At 37.3% G+C, this 20,673-nt stretch overlaps 3 protein-coding genes across 7 annotated transcripts in view; 1 reads left to right on the top strand and 2 right to left on the bottom strand.

Annotated features, from left to right (window-relative positions):
* Window positions 1-8,573, top strand: part of LOC139994041 (uncharacterized) — a 303,249-nt gene extending 294,676 nt beyond the window's left edge. For 2 of the 4 annotated variants that reach the window (XM_072016315.1, XM_072016343.1), the window contains exons 14-23: window positions 3,675-4,122; window positions 4,493-4,745; window positions 5,084-5,159; window positions 5,248-5,421; window positions 5,537-5,908; window positions 6,076-6,219; window positions 6,306-6,519; window positions 6,599-6,715; window positions 6,830-7,036; window positions 7,124-8,573. In XM_072016315.1, coding sequence (XP_071872416.1) covers window positions 3,675-4,122; window positions 4,493-4,745; window positions 5,084-5,159; window positions 5,248-5,421; window positions 5,537-5,908; window positions 6,076-6,219; window positions 6,306-6,519; window positions 6,599-6,715; window positions 6,830-7,036; window positions 7,124-7,350 — 2,232 coding nt within the window. In that variant the 3' untranslated portion in view covers window positions 7,351-8,573. The remainder of the gene's footprint in view (window positions 1-3,674; window positions 4,123-4,492; window positions 4,746-5,083; window positions 5,160-5,247; window positions 5,422-5,536; window positions 5,909-6,075; window positions 6,220-6,305; window positions 6,520-6,598; window positions 6,716-6,829; window positions 7,037-7,123) is intronic. The other 2 variants (XM_072016324.1, XM_072016334.1) reach the window with 2 other exon arrangements.
* Window positions 8,574-11,257: 2,684 nt separating this feature from the next.
* Window positions 11,258-14,417, bottom strand: LOC139994060 (uncharacterized). The gene is made up of 2 exons (XM_072016352.1): window positions 14,270-14,417; window positions 11,258-13,932 (listed from the first exon to the last, which is right to left on the bottom strand). Exon 2 carries the CDS (start codon window positions 13,930-13,932, stop codon window positions 11,368-11,370), a length of 2,565 nt encoding a protein of 854 aa, XP_071872453.1. The 5' UTR covers window positions 14,270-14,417; the 3' UTR covers window positions 11,258-11,367.
* A 3,641-nt stretch (window positions 14,418-18,058) lies between these two features.
* Window positions 18,059-20,326, bottom strand: Syx17 (syntaxin 17). 2 transcript variants are annotated; one of them, XM_072016679.1, is made up of 5 exons: window positions 19,918-20,326; window positions 19,656-19,851; window positions 19,451-19,578; window positions 19,083-19,299; window positions 18,059-19,010 (listed from the first exon to the last, which is right to left on the bottom strand). In XM_072016679.1, exons 1-5 carry the CDS (start codon window positions 20,047-20,049, stop codon window positions 18,862-18,864), a joined length of 822 nt encoding a protein of 273 aa, XP_071872780.1. In that variant the 5' UTR covers window positions 20,050-20,326; the 3' UTR covers window positions 18,059-18,861. The 2 variants fall into 2 exon arrangements, with proteins under 2 accessions (XP_071872780.1, XP_071872771.1); XM_072016670.1 differs by having other exon boundaries at window positions 19,367-19,578; window positions 19,918-20,323.
* Between the last annotated feature and the right edge of the window lie 347 nt (window positions 20,327-20,673).

The following is a 20,673-nucleotide window of genomic DNA, read 5'->3' as shown; positions in this document are numbered from 1 at the left end:
CGATCGATGGATAGTAATTGCGGACAGCGTGCATCGAGGCGTTCTAAATACGCGTGCAGATGATGTACTTTTGCCGTTTATTTATGTAACCGGTATGTTTGTTTAATGGGGAGAATTGTGAGGTATATATGGTGAGCAAGAACCGCGGCTAATGATAATATTCGATTATGTCCGTTACGGTGGGAGGAACGGTAGACATAACCGGGAAATGAGAAAGGTAATGCGTATTAATTGCGAAATCTTATGCACCCGTGTTACGTCTACGGTGATTTCTTTCTTCGGGCGTAATTATAGGGATGATGGTAACTAATGGAACTCTTGATTAAACTTTGTGTCTTAAGATATGTTATACGATCTTTTCTAGTTATTATCTACCCCTGTTTTTATATCGGTAGAATCAATATAATAAGATCGTGAATGGAAGTAATAAAATTACATTATCGATGTAGCCGTATTTTCGAATCGTAGTCTGTGAAAATCTTGAATTAAAACTGTGCTGTTTATAGTTGCATTAAAACAGCACTAAAGTCCCTTCGTTTAATAAAAACTGCCATATTGGAAAAAATTTCTTTTAAATGTTGCATAAAATGAATAAAATTTCAAAAATCGTGTTAATAGATTCGTTCTGTTGCCCGTTGCGAAAACTTTCCGTTACGGTGATCGAGAGAATTCGAGCAGCAGGTTATCGTGTCTTCAGCAAATTAATTAAATGTTAGTATTCGCGAACAAACGCTTATAAATATGGAAATATAGTGAAATAAAGTATGTACGCGCATACTTTCGCGGCGTTCCTTGCGCCAGACTAACGCAGAATGATTTCTCTATCGGGGACACGATAGTATTCTTGATCGCGCATGTATTTCGTGCGCTTTCATATTGTTAAATGCGGGCCACTCGATTTCGTAAAGATGCGGGCAAATTTCTACCCGAATCCAAATCAGTAATCAACCTGAATTTCGAGATTTCCGTTTGACAAGATCGTAGACTGGTCCACGAGGGAACACGCCCCGCATTGGGATGATTTTGTTGATTAAACGCGACGGTGAAACGTTGTCAGTTTCCCTTGGTAATATTTTACGCACCGAGCCAGCCATTCATAATCGGTCGAGCGATATACGAGAAGTTCAATATCCTAATTGAAACTTCGTCAAGCGTTCTGGTTCCGTAATAGTTGGTACAGTGGTATTGGCGTATTAATTTTGATTAATGGTTGCCTTGTGTCCAGATATCGAAGTTGCAATTTGTGTAAGATAAACTGTTTTATAATTTATTCGTTGTTCCAGACAAATTATTCTAATAATTATTACAAATTATCTACAAATTATCTACGAATGTAAATATACAAAAATATACAAAGATGAATAAATAAGACAAGTGACAGAAAGAAACACAGTACCTGAGAAAATCAGCGAATACATTTTCCGAATAGAGAGCAGGAATTTACAAACGATCGACGTGTCGTGCGAAAGGTCGACGCCGTACTGATTACGATATCGCAGTTTGTATTGGAAACTTTCTGTAGTGCCACCATACGATCGAACAGGTATAACTGAACTTAAGTATTATACATCGATGAAACATACTATCCTATATAAATAATAACCATCAAATGAAATAAAATAATAATCACCTAAATTCTGCTAACAGACTGATACAGACAGAATGATACTTTTTTTCTAACAGCGAGGAATTCGAATAAAACTCGGTATTGAAGTATTATATTATGAGATTTTTAATCGTTACGTCAGATCGAAATACATAATATCCACTTACGGAAACTTCTAATCTTACGTAATTGACTCGTAATTTCGATTATTCCGTGAATGTAATATTTCGCCACGTATTTGTAATTTTTGCAGATTTTTGCAAAATCTTTTAACATTTTACGACTAATCTGACATGCGATCACTGAATATTTTTGCGAATACGTAACGAATTGTACGTGCTTCTATTGTATCGAATGTTCAATAACATACCAGCGATATCGATATGGTTGAAATAAGTAATTTTAGAGCAGCGTTTGTTAACGATGCTCGTTAGCTACGGACGAACTTCAACGATATTCTCGATACACTTCGTTAACGTGCACCGTTGCACGTGTCGCGATCCTCCGTTCCAAGAGCAGAGAGAACCATTTCCGACGGCTTAAGAAGGGATCCTGCCACGTGTCCAAGAGGAGAGGGTAAATACAGAAAGCAGAAAGGAGGTATTTCTTCCCCTAGTTTCGGGATCCTGTGCCAGTGATGCTTTCAGTCGACCGTGAAGCGCGAAACGTAGAAACTTTGATCCAAGTGTACTTCTGCCAACGGAAATGGAACAATTCGTCGCTCGAATTCAATTTTCTAAATATTTTGTATCTCCGGCGATCCCCCCAACTTTTGGAAACTCTCAGAAATTGCCTTGATCAACCCTGCAAACTCATGATTGAAGTTCGTTCGTGGTAATCCAAATAGCAATGCTCACGAATAAGTACAAAATATTCGTTCGTTTAGGAAATCAGGAAATTTATGGATTGTATTCGTTCGAGGAAGAATATTGGATCGTCAAGATCGCGAACCGAACGGTTGCACGAAGCATCTATCTTGTTCATAATTTGGACATACGATTCAACCCGTGTACTGTGAAACGTGATGTATTTTCGGCATGGCCACTCTACCGAAATTGTCCTTGTTCCAGGATGTTACTAATCCATGTCCAACGGGATTTCACGCTTCTACGATCGCTGTTACATATTACTCGCGTAAGGGATAATGGTAGTTATTCCAGCACGATGTATTGAAAATCGATCGCTGAAATCGAGTTTTTTGTCGAGTCTCGTTTGATACCATTGTATTACGTCAAAATCAAAGTATGATAGATATCGTGTAAAAAATATCGTTCATCATTCGAACAATAAAAGTCATGGTAAATTTCTGAACATGTGAACCTGTAAATTTTTCTATAAATTTTTCAAGTTCTAAATTAACGTTATCCATATAAATATTTGCTTCAAATATAATTTATATTCCTTGCGAAAGAATAGTTCATCATAGATGGACACTCTGTAGGCTATAGATTATAAATGAAGTAGGTTTTGTGTAAACAGTCTCCCATTCGCTCCATGCACAAATAGACAATGTCCTGTAGCGAAGAGCACGAACTCCCTTGCTCATCGTTGTGTTCTTTTCCCCATATGTCGATTTATGGTCCCGCCATTAGGCACGGTTCCCTACTGCACCGCGGGAGTTCCAGTTCGATTCGCTCAGAACAGGATATCGTTTCCACCGAAGAAGCAGGGTCTTTATTGTTCTCTTTTGTTACGGTCAGACCGATGAAATAGTTTCGTGTGTTTACACACAATATCGTATTCATGGCAAATCTGAACAAACACAGTTCTAGGGGAATCGCATTCGAGGAGAAACAATAAATCTAGAAATAGCGTGGAATCACATGGTCGTTTGCTTTATCTCTTTGTTTTATAGTAATGAATCTTCTCATAGTCATATGCTGATCCAATGTGTATATATATATTGTGAATGGAGTAACTGAATTATTTAGTATAATCCACGCATAATTTTGACACTCATAAATTCTTTTGCAGTAAACAATGGTGTATTTAATGAATTAATATCTCGATCAGAACTGACGATTAGAATAACGATGAAGTATCACCGAATTATCATTTTCTGTTACAGAGACATCTTGACAAAGGAAGCGACCTTGCCGAGGCGGCGAGTGCGAGCGGACTTCGCGAACTCGCGAGATCCTTGAAGCATCACCTTCGAGGATTCGGTTCCCGTCTGGAGGACAGGCGCGAATACCTCGAAGACACGTCGAGATGTTGCCTGCTTCAAGATCGGGCGTACGAGTGGGCCCAGGAGGCTCGTCTCGCTGGCGAACGGGGGGCCCAGCAGTTTCTGATGGCCAGACCACCCTTGCCTCCCGAGCATTTCACGGAAATGATGGCGCTCGCCGAGAAGCTCGGTAACGAGATCCTCTTGGAACAATGCCGCATCGCCAGGAACAAGTGCGCGGAAGCGCTGGAAATGGCGAGGACGACTTCCGCACCCGGCAGTCCAGCCAGGAGGAGATCCTTCGCCGCCTCGGAGTCTGCTACCTCTTGGGAGGACAGTTTGACGAAGAGTACGTAGACCTGTTGCTCTTTACTATCTATTTACTTTATGCTCACAATGTTTGGTATTATATACGTTAGAACGCATAAAATATTATTCTTGTTAAACACAAAAGGATATTTTTATTTAGATAATATAGAACGATCCATCATTCATAGTATAATTGTGTTTTAGACTTAAAGTTGATAAAAATTAAGTGCGTGTGAACGTCCATTTATAAGTTGTATAACCTTGTCCGCGTTTAACGTTCGAAACACGATATGAAAACTATACCGAGATAAAGCGAAAAGAGTACAAGCTGAAAATATTCCAAGATTCATTCACTTACCCCGTTCGTTCCTCGGAAGTGTCTCCACTGCAATGTGCTACGACTGTTCCAGGAACTTCGTGGGATGACAGCGACAGCAGCGCATCGTACGCTTGTCCCATGGAGAGCGTAGGATCGGCAGGAAGCGGCGGTCGACCGGTACTGGACAACATCGCGGAGCTTCGAGAGAGCGCCGAACAGCTGCTCGATTGCTCTCCTCCGCGAACGCCACCCCGAAGCCCTGCTCCACGAAGGCTGGTCAAGCCACCGGTGAACTCACACCTTCACAGAGCTGCCAGCATTGCTCCTGGAATGAAGGCCAAAAAGTACGTAATAAAAATTCTGTTTTATTTCAAAGTAATATTCTTTTTACTATTCTATTAGTCTCAATATATATGCATGTGCTGTGCAACTGGCATTGTTATTTATCACGAGTCTGATTAATATTCTCGTTAAAAGCTTTTCACTAGGGATATAAAAGTTCCTCAATGTGTTCAAAACCCCGCGTGAGAGATAGCGGATTTCTCGTTACGTTTTCGATTCTTTTTCCGTGTTCCTCGGCTCAGCCTTGCTAACAATACCTATCTATAATAATTCTATCGTGCGATTATGCGGAATTGTTACATGCGCGGCAACGTGGTTAACGAGGAATTTCACCTTGCAGGACAATACTGCTCATAATGAGGGAAATGATACAGACCGAGCGGGACTACGTAAAGTCTCTCGAGTATATAATAGAGGTAACTGTTTTGCTTCGTATCGCTTAACATACGCGTCGCATCGTATTTTGCTGATATCGCGATTAACGTTTATCGCTGTTTTTAAAAGAATTATATTCCGGAGCTGGTGAGGGAGGACATTCCTCAGGCGCTCAGGGGACAACGCAACGTGATCTTCGGTAACGTCGAGAAGATATACGAGTTTCATAGTCAGCATTTCCTACGGGAACTGGAACAGTGCGAACAGTCGCCAATGAACGTGGGACAATGCTTCCTCAGACACGTGAGTCTTTTTATTTCTTTCAAATTCTTTCATGGATCTTCTCTTAAATTTATCTTCTTCGTGTTGAATGTTTTACTTTACTGATCATCGCTTTTGCTTTATATTCACATTGCAGGAGAAAAAATTCTACCTTTATGCACTGTACAACAAGAACAAACCAAATTCCGACTCCCTGATGGCCGAGTACGGCACCGCGTTCTTCAAGCAGAAGCAACTCGAGCTCGGTGACAAGATGGACCTTGCTAGTTACCTACTGAAGCCGGTTCAACGAATGGGAAAGTACGCGCTACTGCTACAGCAGCTGGTCAAAGCGGGCACTGATCTCTCGGAACAAATGTCCGGTAAAGACGAGAAGGATGAGAAGGACGACGGTATGAAACCAATGGTCGAAGGGGAGGCGGACTTGAGGGCGGCTGAGCAGATGGTACGATTCCAACTACGTCACGGGAATGACCTGCTGGCGATGGATTCCCTTCGAGATTGCGATGTATGTCCACGTATTTAATATACAATACTATTCTAGAAACGCGATATTGTAACTAAATAATAATGTAATAAATAGTAGAAGACGATCGTGTCAACAATAGCAATGGAAAGTCGTTCTTTGTCGTAGGAACAGGATTCTATAGACGGTAAAATTTACGTAAATTGTAGGTGAACGTGAAGGAGCAGGGCAGACTACTTCGTCAAAACGAGTTCTTGGTGTGGCAGGGTAAAGGCAAGAAATGCTTGCGACAAGTTTTCCTGTTCGAAGACCTTATTCTCTTCAGCAAAGCGAGAAGATTCCCCGACAGAAAGGTGAGACAGCTGTTTAATCTACTTCACGTAGCTTACCGATCTGTTCGTTGCGCGATATACAAACGATGGGTTGCTTGCTTTTTCAGAACCTCGATATTTACATCTATAAGCACAGCATCAAAACGACGGACATCGGGTTGACCGCCGTGATCGCGGACTCACCTACGAAGTTCGAGATTTGGTTCCGCAAGAGGAAACCAGGCGACACGTACACGTTGCAGTGTGCAAGCGAGGACATTAAGAAAGCCTGGACGGAGGAACTGAGCAACCTTTTATGGAAACAGGCGCTGCGAAACAGAGGTACGCTACGTTTTGAAATATAGCTTCCTGCAACCGTGTTTGCGGGCCGACTTAACGAGAACGCCTTTTGTGACGACAGAAGTGCGCCTGGCAGAGATGTCGAGCATGGGCATCGGAAATAAACCTTGTTTGGACATTAGGCCTAGCGCGGATCAGATCAATGATCGTTCTATCAGTGTAGCTCAACTCTCGAAAAGTAAGTATACGATCGATTATTTTGAACAGAATGATCTTTCATGACTTTAAATAATCTTAAATCACCTACGAAGGAAGGTCTGTATAGCTATTAATTTAATTGCTTGCTATTAAGCAGCACCTAGATTTAGAAACTCGATAGCAGTATCAATGTCAGAGGACTCGGGACGCTGCAGCAGGAGGCCGCACAGTGTAATTTCCGTAAGTTCGTCATCGAGTAGCGGCGGAAGTAGCGGTCCTCCGACGACGTTGAATCTCGGTTTGGATACAAGTCCTCGACCTCATCATCGTAGTACTACGCTCAACAGTCAGTGCAGTGTTGGTACGTGTATAACATTCTTTCCATATATATTATGGTGTATTAGTTTCTATAAGATTCCTGTCTATACTACCATTGTGTGGATTGCAGAAAGCGGCATAATAGCCGATATTTCAATCGTTTCGGACGATGGTGGCGATGGAACTGAGAGAAGTCACTGGAACTCGACTCTGGAAAGTCCCACGTCCCATCTACCAACGACGTCGACGCCTCTCCAATCACCGACCAGCGCAACCGCGACAGCAACAGTTACCTCGGCTTCTTCGTCCGATACGAATCTCACCCCTTACGACCAAGACATGTCCATTAATTTATAAGTGTCACCCCTGAAAAGGGCGGCACGGCTCTGATATAAAAGAGTATATATTATATACATACGTGTTGTCGATTCACTTGCAAGTTGTCTTATAGTGAACGCAGTGTGACTCACTCGAATTGCATAAAATTTTTCATTGGAAAGTGGCGACGACCACGTGCGTGTAACTGAATAGAGAGTACTAGAGTGCGTATTTTTCTTGGGCAATCGTAGTTCGATGAATGACCACGAGCTATAAGATGGCATGTAACAACGCCGTAAACACAGTCCAATAGATCGCTGCATTACGCTTATCACGTGAGTTCCGTCACGAGCGTCTGTTGCAAAACGTTTAATGTGAATCCTGTTTTATGTAACAGAATTCGCAAAGAGGCACACATACACATACACAGACACACCCTAAACACCCACAATATACCTTGTGTCCCAGAGAGCTCAACTTTCAAGTGAATTTATCTTTTGATACGCTTCGAATTTCATTGATCTAGGCGATCGCATATATAGTTGTCACGTCTGAATTTTATAAACCATTGATTTTTCAGAAGTAACGGCGACGTGTATTTTCTTATACTATCTCCTCGAATCCACCAACGTGCTCAAGAGAACGATCATAGATACAGATGTGTTCCGACAGAATTTATATGTGTATGGCTGCATGCTTCACGATGTGCTGCAGTGTTGTAAACAGCATACACCGGTTGCCATTAACTCTCATTAACATTGGCATTCCTGATCAATCAGCGACTGAGAATATTGTCTTGGATTTACCGACCATTCGTTTATGGTACTTTTATACTTTATTTATATGCGTAGTGAATAAATATCGATATTCCATGTCCACATTGTGTTCGCGCTTATTACGAAATGAGGACGTTATCGTTAAATAACGTCACAGTTCGAGAATACGCAGATTATCTTTTCCTTTCCTTTTGTTTTTTTTTTTTTTTTTTTTTAATGAAACACCTGAAGACTAGTTCTCGTTTCGTCTTCTCTTCAGGTATTCCATTAGTTGCCAAGATCATTGTTCGTTTCCTTGTCGAATGCGCTTCCGACCATAAATGAACGCATCCCTTCAGGAATGTCAAAACAATGCGCACACATACATACCACTTTGTAATATAATGTAATATTAAAGGTTTATACGACATAGCCGCAAGTAATATAACCGATAGTCTAAATATTATTTCCAGATTATATATTAAATATATATAATATTATATTCTTTTTATGTCAGTCATTTGTAAAACCTTTTATCACCTGTAGATGTAAATTTAACTCTGGCCTGTACACGAAAGCCAAATTCTACCCTCACTTTTTTCTTTTTCTTTCTCTTTTTTTCTATATTCCTCTCTTTTTTTATTTACAAAGCAAAAGAAGTAACTTACATTTGAGCGATGTTTCTCTCTCGTTTCACTATGTGGACGTCTTAGGGAAGCTTAGATTGAGCTTAACTGAAGACCCTTCATACATAACGCGCATTTCTCATGCCAATTTCTTTTTTCTCGAGAAGCTTGACGTTTGTAACTGTGCAGGTTCGATTATGGTTCGTTGACTGATGCTTGTAGCACAAAATGGAATTCGTATATCGCCGTAATATACAATCTCGTTTTGCTGTAATTAAATAATATATGCGATAAAGAGCTTTGCGTCATATTCCATCTAAACACTTCAATCAAGAGCACACAATCACCTGTACAGGTTCCGACCAACATAGTCACGTGCTCATTGAGCTAGCGACCGAAGAAAGGAAAATCACGTTGGCGCATGTAGCAATCAGCAATTATCCCGTTATATAATTCTGTATTGTTACGCTGCTTTCAAGCGAGTCAGTCGATCAAGCCATTGTTAATGCCAAGGTCTGCCAAGGTATTTTGAATGATACCTTATGGACAGTGACCAAAACTTCGTTTAGTTTGTAATTTGGGGTCGATCGAAAAAGAATTAAGGTATTTAGAAAACGTAGTTGTAGACGATAGTTCGGTATGAGAAAAATTTATGTCCCGGCACAGTCTGATGCACTCCCACGTATCGTTTACTTTTATTTGCGAGTCGTACTTTTAGTTGTATTATACCATACACACCGTGATTCATTTTCGAGAATCGAAATTTATCGAATGTTCGATATATCGAGATCGAGGAAGAAAATCGTGACCATGCCATATAAAATCGGTGCATCCGGCTGAGCATCCCGCTCTTCGAAAGTGACACTAAGCGAGACAAAAAGTAAATAATTTTCTATTTTCTCCACGATTCTTTGTTTGGTATTGCTTTTGAGTTTGGGATGTCGAATTAAACGACGAGATAATAAGGGATAACACGGTACCTTAAGATACCGATAGTCACTTAATTGTACACGCTCGTAGATATTTATTAATATTTTTTTAAGTAGATCATTTTAGTCTATAGATTTAAGTATCAGCATCATTATAACGAAATGTATATATTATATATTTACATTAATAACATGATTATTTCAGTATTGTACTGTGTCTAACACCGATGTATTTTATTACTTGCTAAATATACCGTATTGGGTGCCTTTTGTAGCGAAGTTAAACCTTTCATTTTTATCTCGTTATCCTATACCTTGTTTTTAAATTAGTGTTGTATTTGAAGAACGGTTACTTACTTTACATTACGTATACTCCAAAAATCGGAAATTGAAATTTAAGCATAACACGCAGCGGTAGTTCGAACGTGATTTTATAGTAGTCAATGATTGAACTAGATATACATGTATATCACGGATTAAGAAGAAGGTAGACGTGACATTAAATGGGATTTTGTGCCTTAGGTTCTGAAATACCGACATGGAATAAATGAAAAGGAGTGTTTCCTACGCTCTTTGCGATTTGATACGATGAACATAGGAGAACAAAGGGTTGCTTCGATTTTAACGCAATTCAATAAAGAATAAAGATAGCGATGAACCCAATACATATAGCTATAGTCCTAGTGACGATAACAGTTGCTGGCACCAATAGACTCTAGCTTGTCCCGGACCTCAGTTCATGTAAAATATAAAGGATCGAAGTTGACAAGAAGGCCCGAATAAAATCTCGTTTACTTATCTGAATCATTTCAAAGTGATGGATGGAAGCTGGTAAGTGACCCATTTTATAAATATAACTTTCTTTTAAATGCTATTTATTTAGAAACGACAATGGTTCGTTAATGCCGCAGAAATTTCGCTGATCGAAGGAGAGAGAAAAAAAAGCACCGCGAGCAACGAATGGACTCAAGTAGCAACGACAGTTATTTGATAAATAAAAAAGGACCGTATTCGAGCTCATGGCGTTAACTTTTAAAAGGAAAGTAACTTTCACCGTGAGAACCAGCGGAAAGACGGGAAGGGAAAAACAAGCTGATCCACGCTGCTTCTCTATTTAAAATTGTTGACACATTGATAAGTCTTTGAACATGCCATTGGCTTGTTCGCAAGAAGCAGGAAGCCATTAGAAGACTGACAAAGTACAAGAGGAGGAAAATGTCACTCGAATCCACGAAACTCGAAGAATGGAATGTAAAGAACGATTAGGAGAAAAGAAGATTCCAATGAGAAATGATTTGAACAAGGCGAGGAACGAGAGAAAGAGAAGATGAGAGGTGGCTGGACGCGACAGAAGAGATTTCGAAGAAGGTAAACGGAAACTATTTGGTAAAATTGAGGTGAGATAAAGACAGGAAACATAACATATGAACGAGGAGAGAAAATAAAATAATGCAACTTAGAAACCCTGTCAAACATAAAGACTAAACTACTTTCGTTTTTGCAAAGATTAAGGGAATTTCTTGAATTATGTTCAAACTAAATTTATATGTACAGTGTATGCAGTACGTACATGTACAGTATAGGTAAGTTGATGAATTTTTGCCTTTTTCAAGGAAAATCATAATATCAGATAAAGTAAGCTTGCAATATTTAATGTAAATTAAATTACTACAATTTGTTATAATTCTAAATTAGCCACAAACTCGAGTTTCAAATGCAAATGCAAAAGAACTTTGAGAAAAGAGCTCATAACATGGCACGGAAGTTGACTCTGGGAAGATGAATGCCAAGCACCTTTTCGATGAAATCTCTGATAGGAGCAAGGTCCACTCCGTCGTTGATGACCTTCTGTCTCATATCCAGGAAGGTTGGTGATTGGTAAACTTTGTTGACGATTTTCTGGAATTCGTCGGAGTGCAGTCTTTGCATGAAGTTCTGGAAAGCAGGGGAGGTCTGCATCTTTTCATTGTACATGGCCGTGAATTTGTCCAAAGGGAGCGCATTCTCTACAGCGTTGAACAGAGCTTTCAATCCACCAAGGTTTGACAATGTATTCATCGATGACAATTCCATGGGTGGTACGTAGTCTTCCATACCGAACAATTTGTGGATTTTGCTGATCACTTTGGTCATATCCAAGCCAGAGTCTTCCATGTACTTCACCAAATCTTGATATTCTGGCATAGCTTCAACCATGCGGACCAAATTGTGGAATGCTTCGCTGTACATGTATTCGATTGCTCTCTGCACTTCGTCGTCTTCCAGGTAGGACATAACGATGTTCATTATTTTGTTCTCGTCAACCAGGTTCAGGAAGTCATGAATGTCTTTGGAGAGTTCATCAGAGGCGAAGGTTTCCGCTCGCAACGTGGCACGGAAGTTGACTCTGGGAAGATGAATGCCAAGTACCTTTTCGATGAAATCCCTGATAGGGACAAGGTCCACTCCGTCGTTGATGACCTTCTGTCTCATTTCCAGGAAGATTGGTGATTGGTAAACTGTGTTGACGATTCTCTGGAATTCGTCGGAGTGCAGTCTTTGCATGAAGTTCTGGAAAGCAGGGGAGGTCTGCATCTTTTCATTGTACATGGCCGTGAATTTGTCCAAAGGGAGCGCATTCTCTACAGCGTTGAACAGAGCTTTCAATCCACCAAGGTTTGACAATGTATTCATCGATGACAATTCCATGGGTGGTACGTAGTCCTCCATACCGAACAATTTGTGGATTTTGCTGATCACTTTTGTCATGTCCAAGCCAGAGTCTTCCATGTACTTGACTAAATCCTGATATTCTGGCATAGCTTCGACCTTGCGGACCAAATCGTGGAATGCTTCGCTGTACATGTATTCGATTGCTCTCTGCACTTCGTCGTCTTCCAGGTAGGACATAACGATGTTCATTATTTTGTTCTCGTCAACCAGGTTCAGGAAGTCATGAATGTCTTTGGAAAGTTCATCAGAGGCGAAGTTTTTCGCTCGTAACGTGGCACGGAAGTTGACTCTGGGAAGATGAATGCCAAGCACCTTTTCGATGAAATCCCTGATAGGGACAAGGTCCACTCCGTCGTTGATGACCTTCTGTCTCATTTCCAGGAAGATTGGTGATTGGTAAACTGTGTTGACGATTCTCTGGAATTCGTCGGAGTGCAGTCTTTGCATGAAGTTCTGAAAAGCAGGGGAGGTCTGCATCTTTTCATTGTACATGGCCGTGAATTTGTCCAAAGGGAGCGCATTCTCTACAGCATTGAACAGAGCTTTCAATCCACCAAGGTTTGACAATGTATTCATCGATGACAATTCCATGGGTGGTACGTAGTCTTCCATACCGAACAATTTGTGGATTTTGCTGATCACCTTTGTCATGTCCAAGCCAGAGTCTTCCATATACTTGACTAAATCCTGATATTCTGGCATAGCTTCGACCTTGCGGACCAAATCGTGGAATGCTTCGCTGTACATGTATTCGATTGCTCTCTGCACTTCGTCGTCTTCCAGGTAGGACATAACGATGTTCATTATTTTGTTCTCGTCAACCAGGTTCAGGAAGTCATGAATGTCTTTGGAGAGTTCATCAGAGGCGAAGGTTTCCGCTCGCCACGTGGCACGGAAGTTGACTCTGGGAAGATGAATGCCAAGTACCTTTTCGATGAAATCCCTGATAGGGACAAGGTCCACTCCGTCGTTGATGACCTTCTGTCTCATTTCCAGGAAGATTGGTGATTGGTAAACTGTGTTGACGATTCTCTGGAATTCGTCGGAGTGCAGTCTTTGCATGAAGTTCTGGAAAGCAGGGGAGGTCTGCATCTTTTCATTGTACATGGCCGTGAATTTGTCCAAAGGGAGCGCATTCTCTACAGCGTTGAACAGAGCTTTCAATCCACCAAGGTTTGACAATGTATTCATCGATGACAATTCCATGGGTGGTACGTAGTCTTCCATACCGAACAATTTGTGGATTTTGCTGATCACCTTTGTCATGTCCAAGCCAGAGTCTTCCATGTACTTGACTAAATCTTGATATTCTGGCATAGCTTCGACCTTGCGGACCAAATCGTGGAATGATTCGCTGTACATGTATTCGATTGCTCTCTGCACTTCGTCGTCTTCCAGGTAGGACATAACGATGTTCATTATTTTGTTCTCGTCAACCAGGTTCAGGAAGTCATGAATGTCTTTGGAGAGTTCATCAGAGGCAAAGTTTTTCGCTTGTAACATGGCAACATAGTGGAATCTTGAATTTGGTGATTGGTAATGAGAGTTCGCTGTTGCGAACGCAACGAGCGTTGTGAACAGTACCGGTAGGAGCTTCATCTGCAAAACGGACGATAGTTCAATGGTAAGCTTAATTCAGTGGTAAGCGGAAACACTGAAAATGGATTGTTAACGTGTTTAAAGAGGTCGGATTAGTGTTGATCGTATTAAAATTTTATTCTGTTTGTATAGCTTTGATGAATTTCGGAGGAATTTATCAGATGACGAAATTGAATTTGTCTATTTGCAGTACTTAAAATTAAAATCGCTCGGATGCGAATAAATATGAAATGAACTTATTAAGAAACTCATTTAGGCAACAGATCATTAATAGGTTTGGTAACAAAAATGTTTGATATATTATAAAAGTTTATTTTAGAGCAATCCATGAACTCACCTTGACCACTTTGTGGGAAGACTGTTGTACTTGATGTGTATTCTACCAGTTAGACTCCTTTATATATACTGAAACGCATTCAAGTAAATGAAGGGAGATATCGGTCACCTGGGTGAAAGATAAGATTTCATCATTCGTGCACCTGTGTCTCAACACTTGCAGAGATTAATGCTTGTTGTGTTTGATTATCACTGAAAAATTAACAGATCAGTGAAACTTCCAGAACAAACATCGTGTGATTTTTATTTTCAGCCTACATTGAGATCTTCACGGTGTGGAATCGGTCTTTAATCTTATTTACTATCTATAATTACTCTTTGACTACTTGTGAAAAAAAGAAATATAGTGAAAAATTTTTCTCTATTTTTATTACCTTTATTGTTTTCGCCTATTATTAGCAACATGAAAATATATGATATGTACACAGAAAGAACACTTTCCCCACTTGTCCATCTGGCTATTATGTGAGAAATATTGTTTAGCTTTATGTTTTAATGTACTTAATTGAAATTAAAATAATACCAATCTAAAATAGTAATATCGGCAGTATTGGACAAGTTTTATTTCTATTATACTTGCTCGAAACTGTGATTTTTATGCCGATAGTATGCAACTGATATACCAGTCTGTGAAATGATACGTAAGCAACTTTGCAAAGTATTACATTTTGTAATCCATAATTCTTTTCGACATTAGAAAAATTCTATTAATGTGAATCTTTTATCGACAAGCAAACTATAAATAAGTGAAGGTGTATCTAAACAACCTGCTAAAAATTAGAAAAACTGTTCTGCTCGTGACTAACAAAGACAGTTATGTAACCCGAAAATTAAGAAAATTCTTTGGGTACAAGTGAAGTATCTTATCCGCAATAAAACCCTATTTTTTTCATATCATAATTCGGTGTAACCATCCCTTGAAAAGATCCAAAATCTTTTTCTTTTTGTAAAATATGTCAAGAACAATGAAAGGTATCTAAAAAAAGCTTGAAGAAAAGTTGCTTCGTTTCATTGTGTCTATTAAACTACGCAAAAATATTTTTTGAAAAATTCATGATTTTCGAGTTACCCCTTCCAACTACCATTTCTTAAAAAATTTTTTTACATATACATGCTGAAATACTTCTAGATACTCTTTTTCGTATTTGTCAGTGATCTATGTGTTAAAATATCTTTTCAATTAAATAAGTTAATTATTATCAAATTTGAAGTCCATTTTATTAGTTTCTCTTTTTGCAGCAGGTTTAGTGAATTTGTAGTAAGTTGCGCTGTGGTCTTTTCTCTAAACCGTTATTTGGCAAGAAATAATTGTGAGTATGTCTGTGCATAATTTTGTACTGTTTTGTTTATTAATAGACTCTGTATCGAATTCAATCGCCAACGAAACTGAATCCGCGTCCGGGTTTCTTTTTGAAATCAAAATATAATGCATTCCAACACCCTTTAACGGAAACTCTTTTCTACTTCTATGAAAATAAAATTCTCCTATTTAGGCAAAAATTTATGGAATAAAAATTTCAACGAATGCACTTCATTTTATAACTGTTATTTTGAAAGAAGATAATAGTCAAAAAATTACTATTAGAGCATAGCTAATTGAAAATTTTAACAGTTTTATTTGATCCCTGATTTGATAACGCATCATGAACAAGTCTCGTTGTCATTATCTATTTTTCAATAAAGAGGGTACCGACGATAATAATATCGATATAGATATTGATCCTGATTGTGAAATTCATAATTCAACATCACCAACATGCTCGTTGGAAATTTGTACAACTGAGTATTTTAGATGTATTTTAGAGAAAAAGAAATTGTAGAGAAAATGGAATTGGATAGTAATTGTTACAAGACATTAGTTTTGAGTAATAGTACTTTTTATTGCAACGAGCAATTATTGCTTATCTTTTCGCGCTTACATTGTAAAAGACATTGTAAACTTCGCTCGGCTCTATGTCACTAGTCCAGAATTTCTGCACATTTTCAAGATTATTAATAAAGTTTTTAATATTCTTTATCTAACATTGCGCAGTAAAGCATTCATACTGGATAAACTATTTTCACAGATGTGGCACAAATAATGTTGAACGAAGCAGTGTTGAATGTATGAATGCTACGTGTAACAATGTGAATAGTAAACTATTTTGTTCTATTTCTCGTCCTGTAGAATAAAAGCATTGGTTTGGAATTAATTTAGTCATAGTGAATGCGTTGTTTAATGCGCGAAGGTTTAATTTATTTAACAATAAAAGTAAAATTCATGAATATACAATATGCCTCGACAAGAAATTTAGACTCGTTGGTTCTTCAACAGATAAATACTCAAAATTAAAATTCAAAGATCAAAATCTTACTGATATGGATTTTAAAAGTCTTTATCGGTATTGTTTTTAACTGTATTTGAACTCGAGTTGCCACAGATATTCTATAGATAAAGACATATCCATAAATTGTTATTTACACACACATTATATGTATGTGAGTATATATATTTTTGCATCTTGAAATGTATAACAAGTTGTTAATTAAAAAGATATGTAATTATATTAGTTGAAAAAATTAAATTGATATTAAAATTTCGATTCAACTATAGAAAAGGGACCTCGTCATGAATTTAATTTGGCTCCCTTTCATTTTTTCGGTGATATGTATAAATGACGGGAAAATTAAAATGGATGGTCGTCGAACCGTGTTGACTTGAAAAAAATATAAGAATATCTTGAGGAGAAGAAAAAGAAAAAAACTCTAAGTTTCAACTTAAATTAGTAATTCATAAAAATACGTTGTACTTTTAATGTAAATTATTTAAGGGATGCGAATGTGTAGCTTTTTATTGAAATATTGATCTCCAATAGAAAGATACAAATTGTGTAAAACCCGTCAGAAATTGATTTTTATAAAGTATAGTTGGTTCTGTAGATAAGCATACTGATGTCTATAATTTTATACAATGCGATAGTGTTTAGCGGCCGGTAATTTATTTGATCTAAATCAGTAGCTACATCATTTTTTAAAAGGAACTTCAGACAGAATCTGCACAATCTGGAACGTCCTATTCTATATCACCGCACATACATATGTATATCATAATAAACAATTTACAGTTAAGACTAGGATGTGTTTTTATAAGCTATTAACTTTTTAAACATTCCTTCTTTTTCACAAGACATTTTTACTTTTTTTCCTTGAAAAATATTTCTTATGTTTTATCCATAAAATCAAACAACTTTTACGTGGAATATCTTTTGAGATTTTTACAGTTAAAGAATAAAAATTATAAAAAAAAAATAATGACATAACCGTTAATATCGAACATGCTTTATAACAATAAATTATAGAAAGTTGGAGATTCGTTTTATGCGTATAGTCTATCATTGCTATCGATAACGTCACATGTGATACGAAAGTGGTAAGCAGGTCAGCTGACCCTCAAAACCTGAGACAAGGAAAAAATATTGCATGTCATTATGGATGAGGTACACTGTAGATGATGTTTTTTTTCCTATCCCATGTTTTGGTCGTCACCTGCCCCCATACCATTTTCGTGTCACATATGACATTATCGATTTAGTATAATACTAGTTTGGATTGAAACTAAATTTTCCTATGAAATTATAAATATAGTATAGAATAGGACATTTTGCAAATGAAGTAATAGAATTCTATGCTTCTGTAATATGTTTCGAGTGTATTATCACAGAACTTAGTCAATAGTGGTTCGAACGATCGATGCGCAGTAAATCGAGACGTTTCGTTATGCGCAGACACGAAGTCAAACTTTCATTGCAAGTTCGGTTTCGGTATTCGTTCGTGATATTAGTTTATTTGCAGACACTTTTTACAAGCAACAATAGGCTTTCGGTTTTCGTGTTGGCTTAACATCTTGTAATTGTGTAAATACCACGATACATGTAAGAAGCATATAAAAGACGCGTCGCAAGTGCTCCATTACGTCGATCCTGCTCAACATAACGTACAATTTTTATATCATTGTAAGTACATTTCAGTGAAAAAGTATTTAATTGTTTCTATATATGTACGTTTTCGACGTAATATTTGCAATAACATAACCCTATCTAATCGCATTTGTTTGGTTAATATCATTATTGAGAATAATCTATATGCTATATGCAATATTTATATATATGTATGTATACGTATATGTATGTATAATGCTTATATATATATATGTTGATGTTTCATTCAATTGTATAAAAAAATTTACTTTTCGCTAAGTCAAGAAATTTTTCTTAAGGACCTTAGTAATTTTAACAATAAAATTTGGTCCCGGCAGAAAATTTCATAATCAATATTCAATGTTTTTCTTAAATACATAACTTAATAGATTTGTCACATTTTGCAGTTAAAAAAACTTATCGTAAATTACAAGTCATTTTTATAGAAATATTTAGTCCTAATATCCTTAATAATAATAATTTGTAAAATATTCTTGTTTTATATACAGAATAAATACAAAGAATCCCTAAATGTTTAAAAACGTATTGAATTATTAATATCAGTGCTTCAAGATTAAACGACACTGCAGGCATTTTTTCTTTTACTCTTATCGCTAATATCACATTTTGGCATATGTCACAACTCCTTCTTAGTTTCTTGTAAATTCTCAGGTAAAGATATTGATTTCTGCACAGATTTTTGCTCAGTTAAATTGTGCCCCTCTGTTGATTTCGATTTTTGCATTTCTATCTCCTTTTTCTTTATTATGGATGCTCCAGTAAATCCTGAATATATAATAAATAACGTAAATATTATGAATTCAGATTATAGGAGTGTTTAATGGTAGTGGAACTTACCTAAAATACCACAACCTAACGCAGTTAGACCACCGACTTTTAATCCAGCTAGTAAACCAACCGGTCCACCGATACAAGTTCCAATTACAGCTCCTGCTAAAGGGTACATAGTAACTTTGTACCTAGCAGCTTTCTGAAGGAATTTCTCACCCTCCGTTACATTCACATTTGTTACTTCTATGTTGTCTTCTATTGCATTTACTAGCTCCTTTTGGTCCTAATTATATAAGTAGAAAATCATAATATAGCCAAAAAGATAAGTCTGAATAAACTAAAAAATTTACATCAACAATTTTGTTAAAGTCGAGAAATAATTGGTGAAGTTGATGTATATCTTCTTGCAAGGTGTTCCAAGTATGCAGACATGCCTCCTGATGCTGCAGCTCCTGCTGTTCTTTCTGGAGCTGGATATATGTGTCGTCAAGTGGATGACTTTTGGGTTGATCTTCTTCTTTGGGTGACTCTGGTTGTGACATGGGCAAATTCAGCTGCAGTTCTACAAATGCATATAAATTGTCTTGAAACCGTGACTTCAGATAATGTGAGTGATATACAGATATAATTTTATTTTACCCATATATTCTCTGACTGCATTCATGATACTTGTACGGGCATTGCCAGTTAATTTATCAAACTGATTAATGTCAGAATCAAGAACATGAGCTCTTAAAGTGTCCATTTGATATAGTAATTCTTTAAGCTGTTTTATAATCCTAGCTACATTTATATGTTCTCTATGCATCTTTTCCCACTCATGTTGTGTTTGATACTGTAACAACAAGAATTTATGTGAACTTACGTCAAAACTTAGAAGATAACCTAATTTAATACTTACTTTTTCAATGTTACTTTTATGCCGTTTTAATAAGTTAACATGATGTGGTATGGCCACATTAAAGTTATTAATTTGGATCTCCAAGCGCCTAATAGGTTGCTTTATTGCAACATTTTCAATCGAAGACGACATATTTTTATATCTGTTGTCTCAAATTTTGATCTGTTACTTACATTAGTGTTTTCGTAATTCTCTGGACATGATACCTCGAAAATTTATTTATCAGTATATTACTTGTTATTGTAAAACATATATTAATAATTTCTTTTTGTATAAAATATGAAGTATTTATATTGTTAAATATTAAAATAATTTTTTACACGATCAATTTATTTTTGTATTGTGCGGAACATGAGAAACAAATAACGAATCAGCTGAGTATTCCTAGTCAAACCATTGACTAAATACAGAAGTTATAGGAGACGTATTGCGCTTGCAAACATTAAGATGATGCCATCGCCATCTGTATTAGTTTTCTTGAATAGTTAATTCGCAATGACTCATTCTATCGAGAGTAGATGGCAGCATACACATTGTTTTTTGTTAAAATAATATTCGTTCAAATATTGAAACGAAACCAGTTTATGAATTACTAAGATGTACTTTCAATTTACTTATTTCAGATTGAAATATATTTATTTATAATTTCCATTCATGTTACTATTTATATTTCGGGTTTGTTTATTTACCTAATATAAGTGGTCCATATAGAATACAGAAAATTGTAACAATGAAGGCTGCAAGTATTTTTTAAAT

This window comes from Bombus fervidus, chromosome 2, assembly GCF_041682495.2.
Source record: "Bombus fervidus isolate BK054 chromosome 2, iyBomFerv1, whole genome shotgun sequence".
Taxonomy (NCBI): Eukaryota; Metazoa; Arthropoda; class Insecta; order Hymenoptera; family Apidae; genus Bombus; species Bombus fervidus.
The sequence above is the reverse complement of the archived record's forward strand: the minus strand, read 5'-3'. Positions and strand labels throughout refer to the sequence as shown.

Coding starts and splice junctions, on each gene's coding strand:
- Syx17 (XM_072016670.1), bottom strand. CDS start 20,049: ATGTCGTCTTCGATTGAAAATGTTGCAATAAAGCAACCTATTAGGCGC. Junction 19,852..19,917: donor ATAAAAGTAACATTGAAAAA/GTAAGTATTAAA, acceptor TTGTTGTTACAG/TATCAAACACAACATGAGTG. Junction 19,011..19,082: donor GTTAGGTTGTGGTATTTTAG/GTAAGTTCCACT, acceptor TTATATATTCAG/GATTTACTGGAGCATCCATA.
- LOC139994060 (XM_072016352.1), bottom strand. CDS start 13,932: ATGAAGCTCCTACCGGTACTGTTCACAACGCTCGTTGCGTTCGCAACA.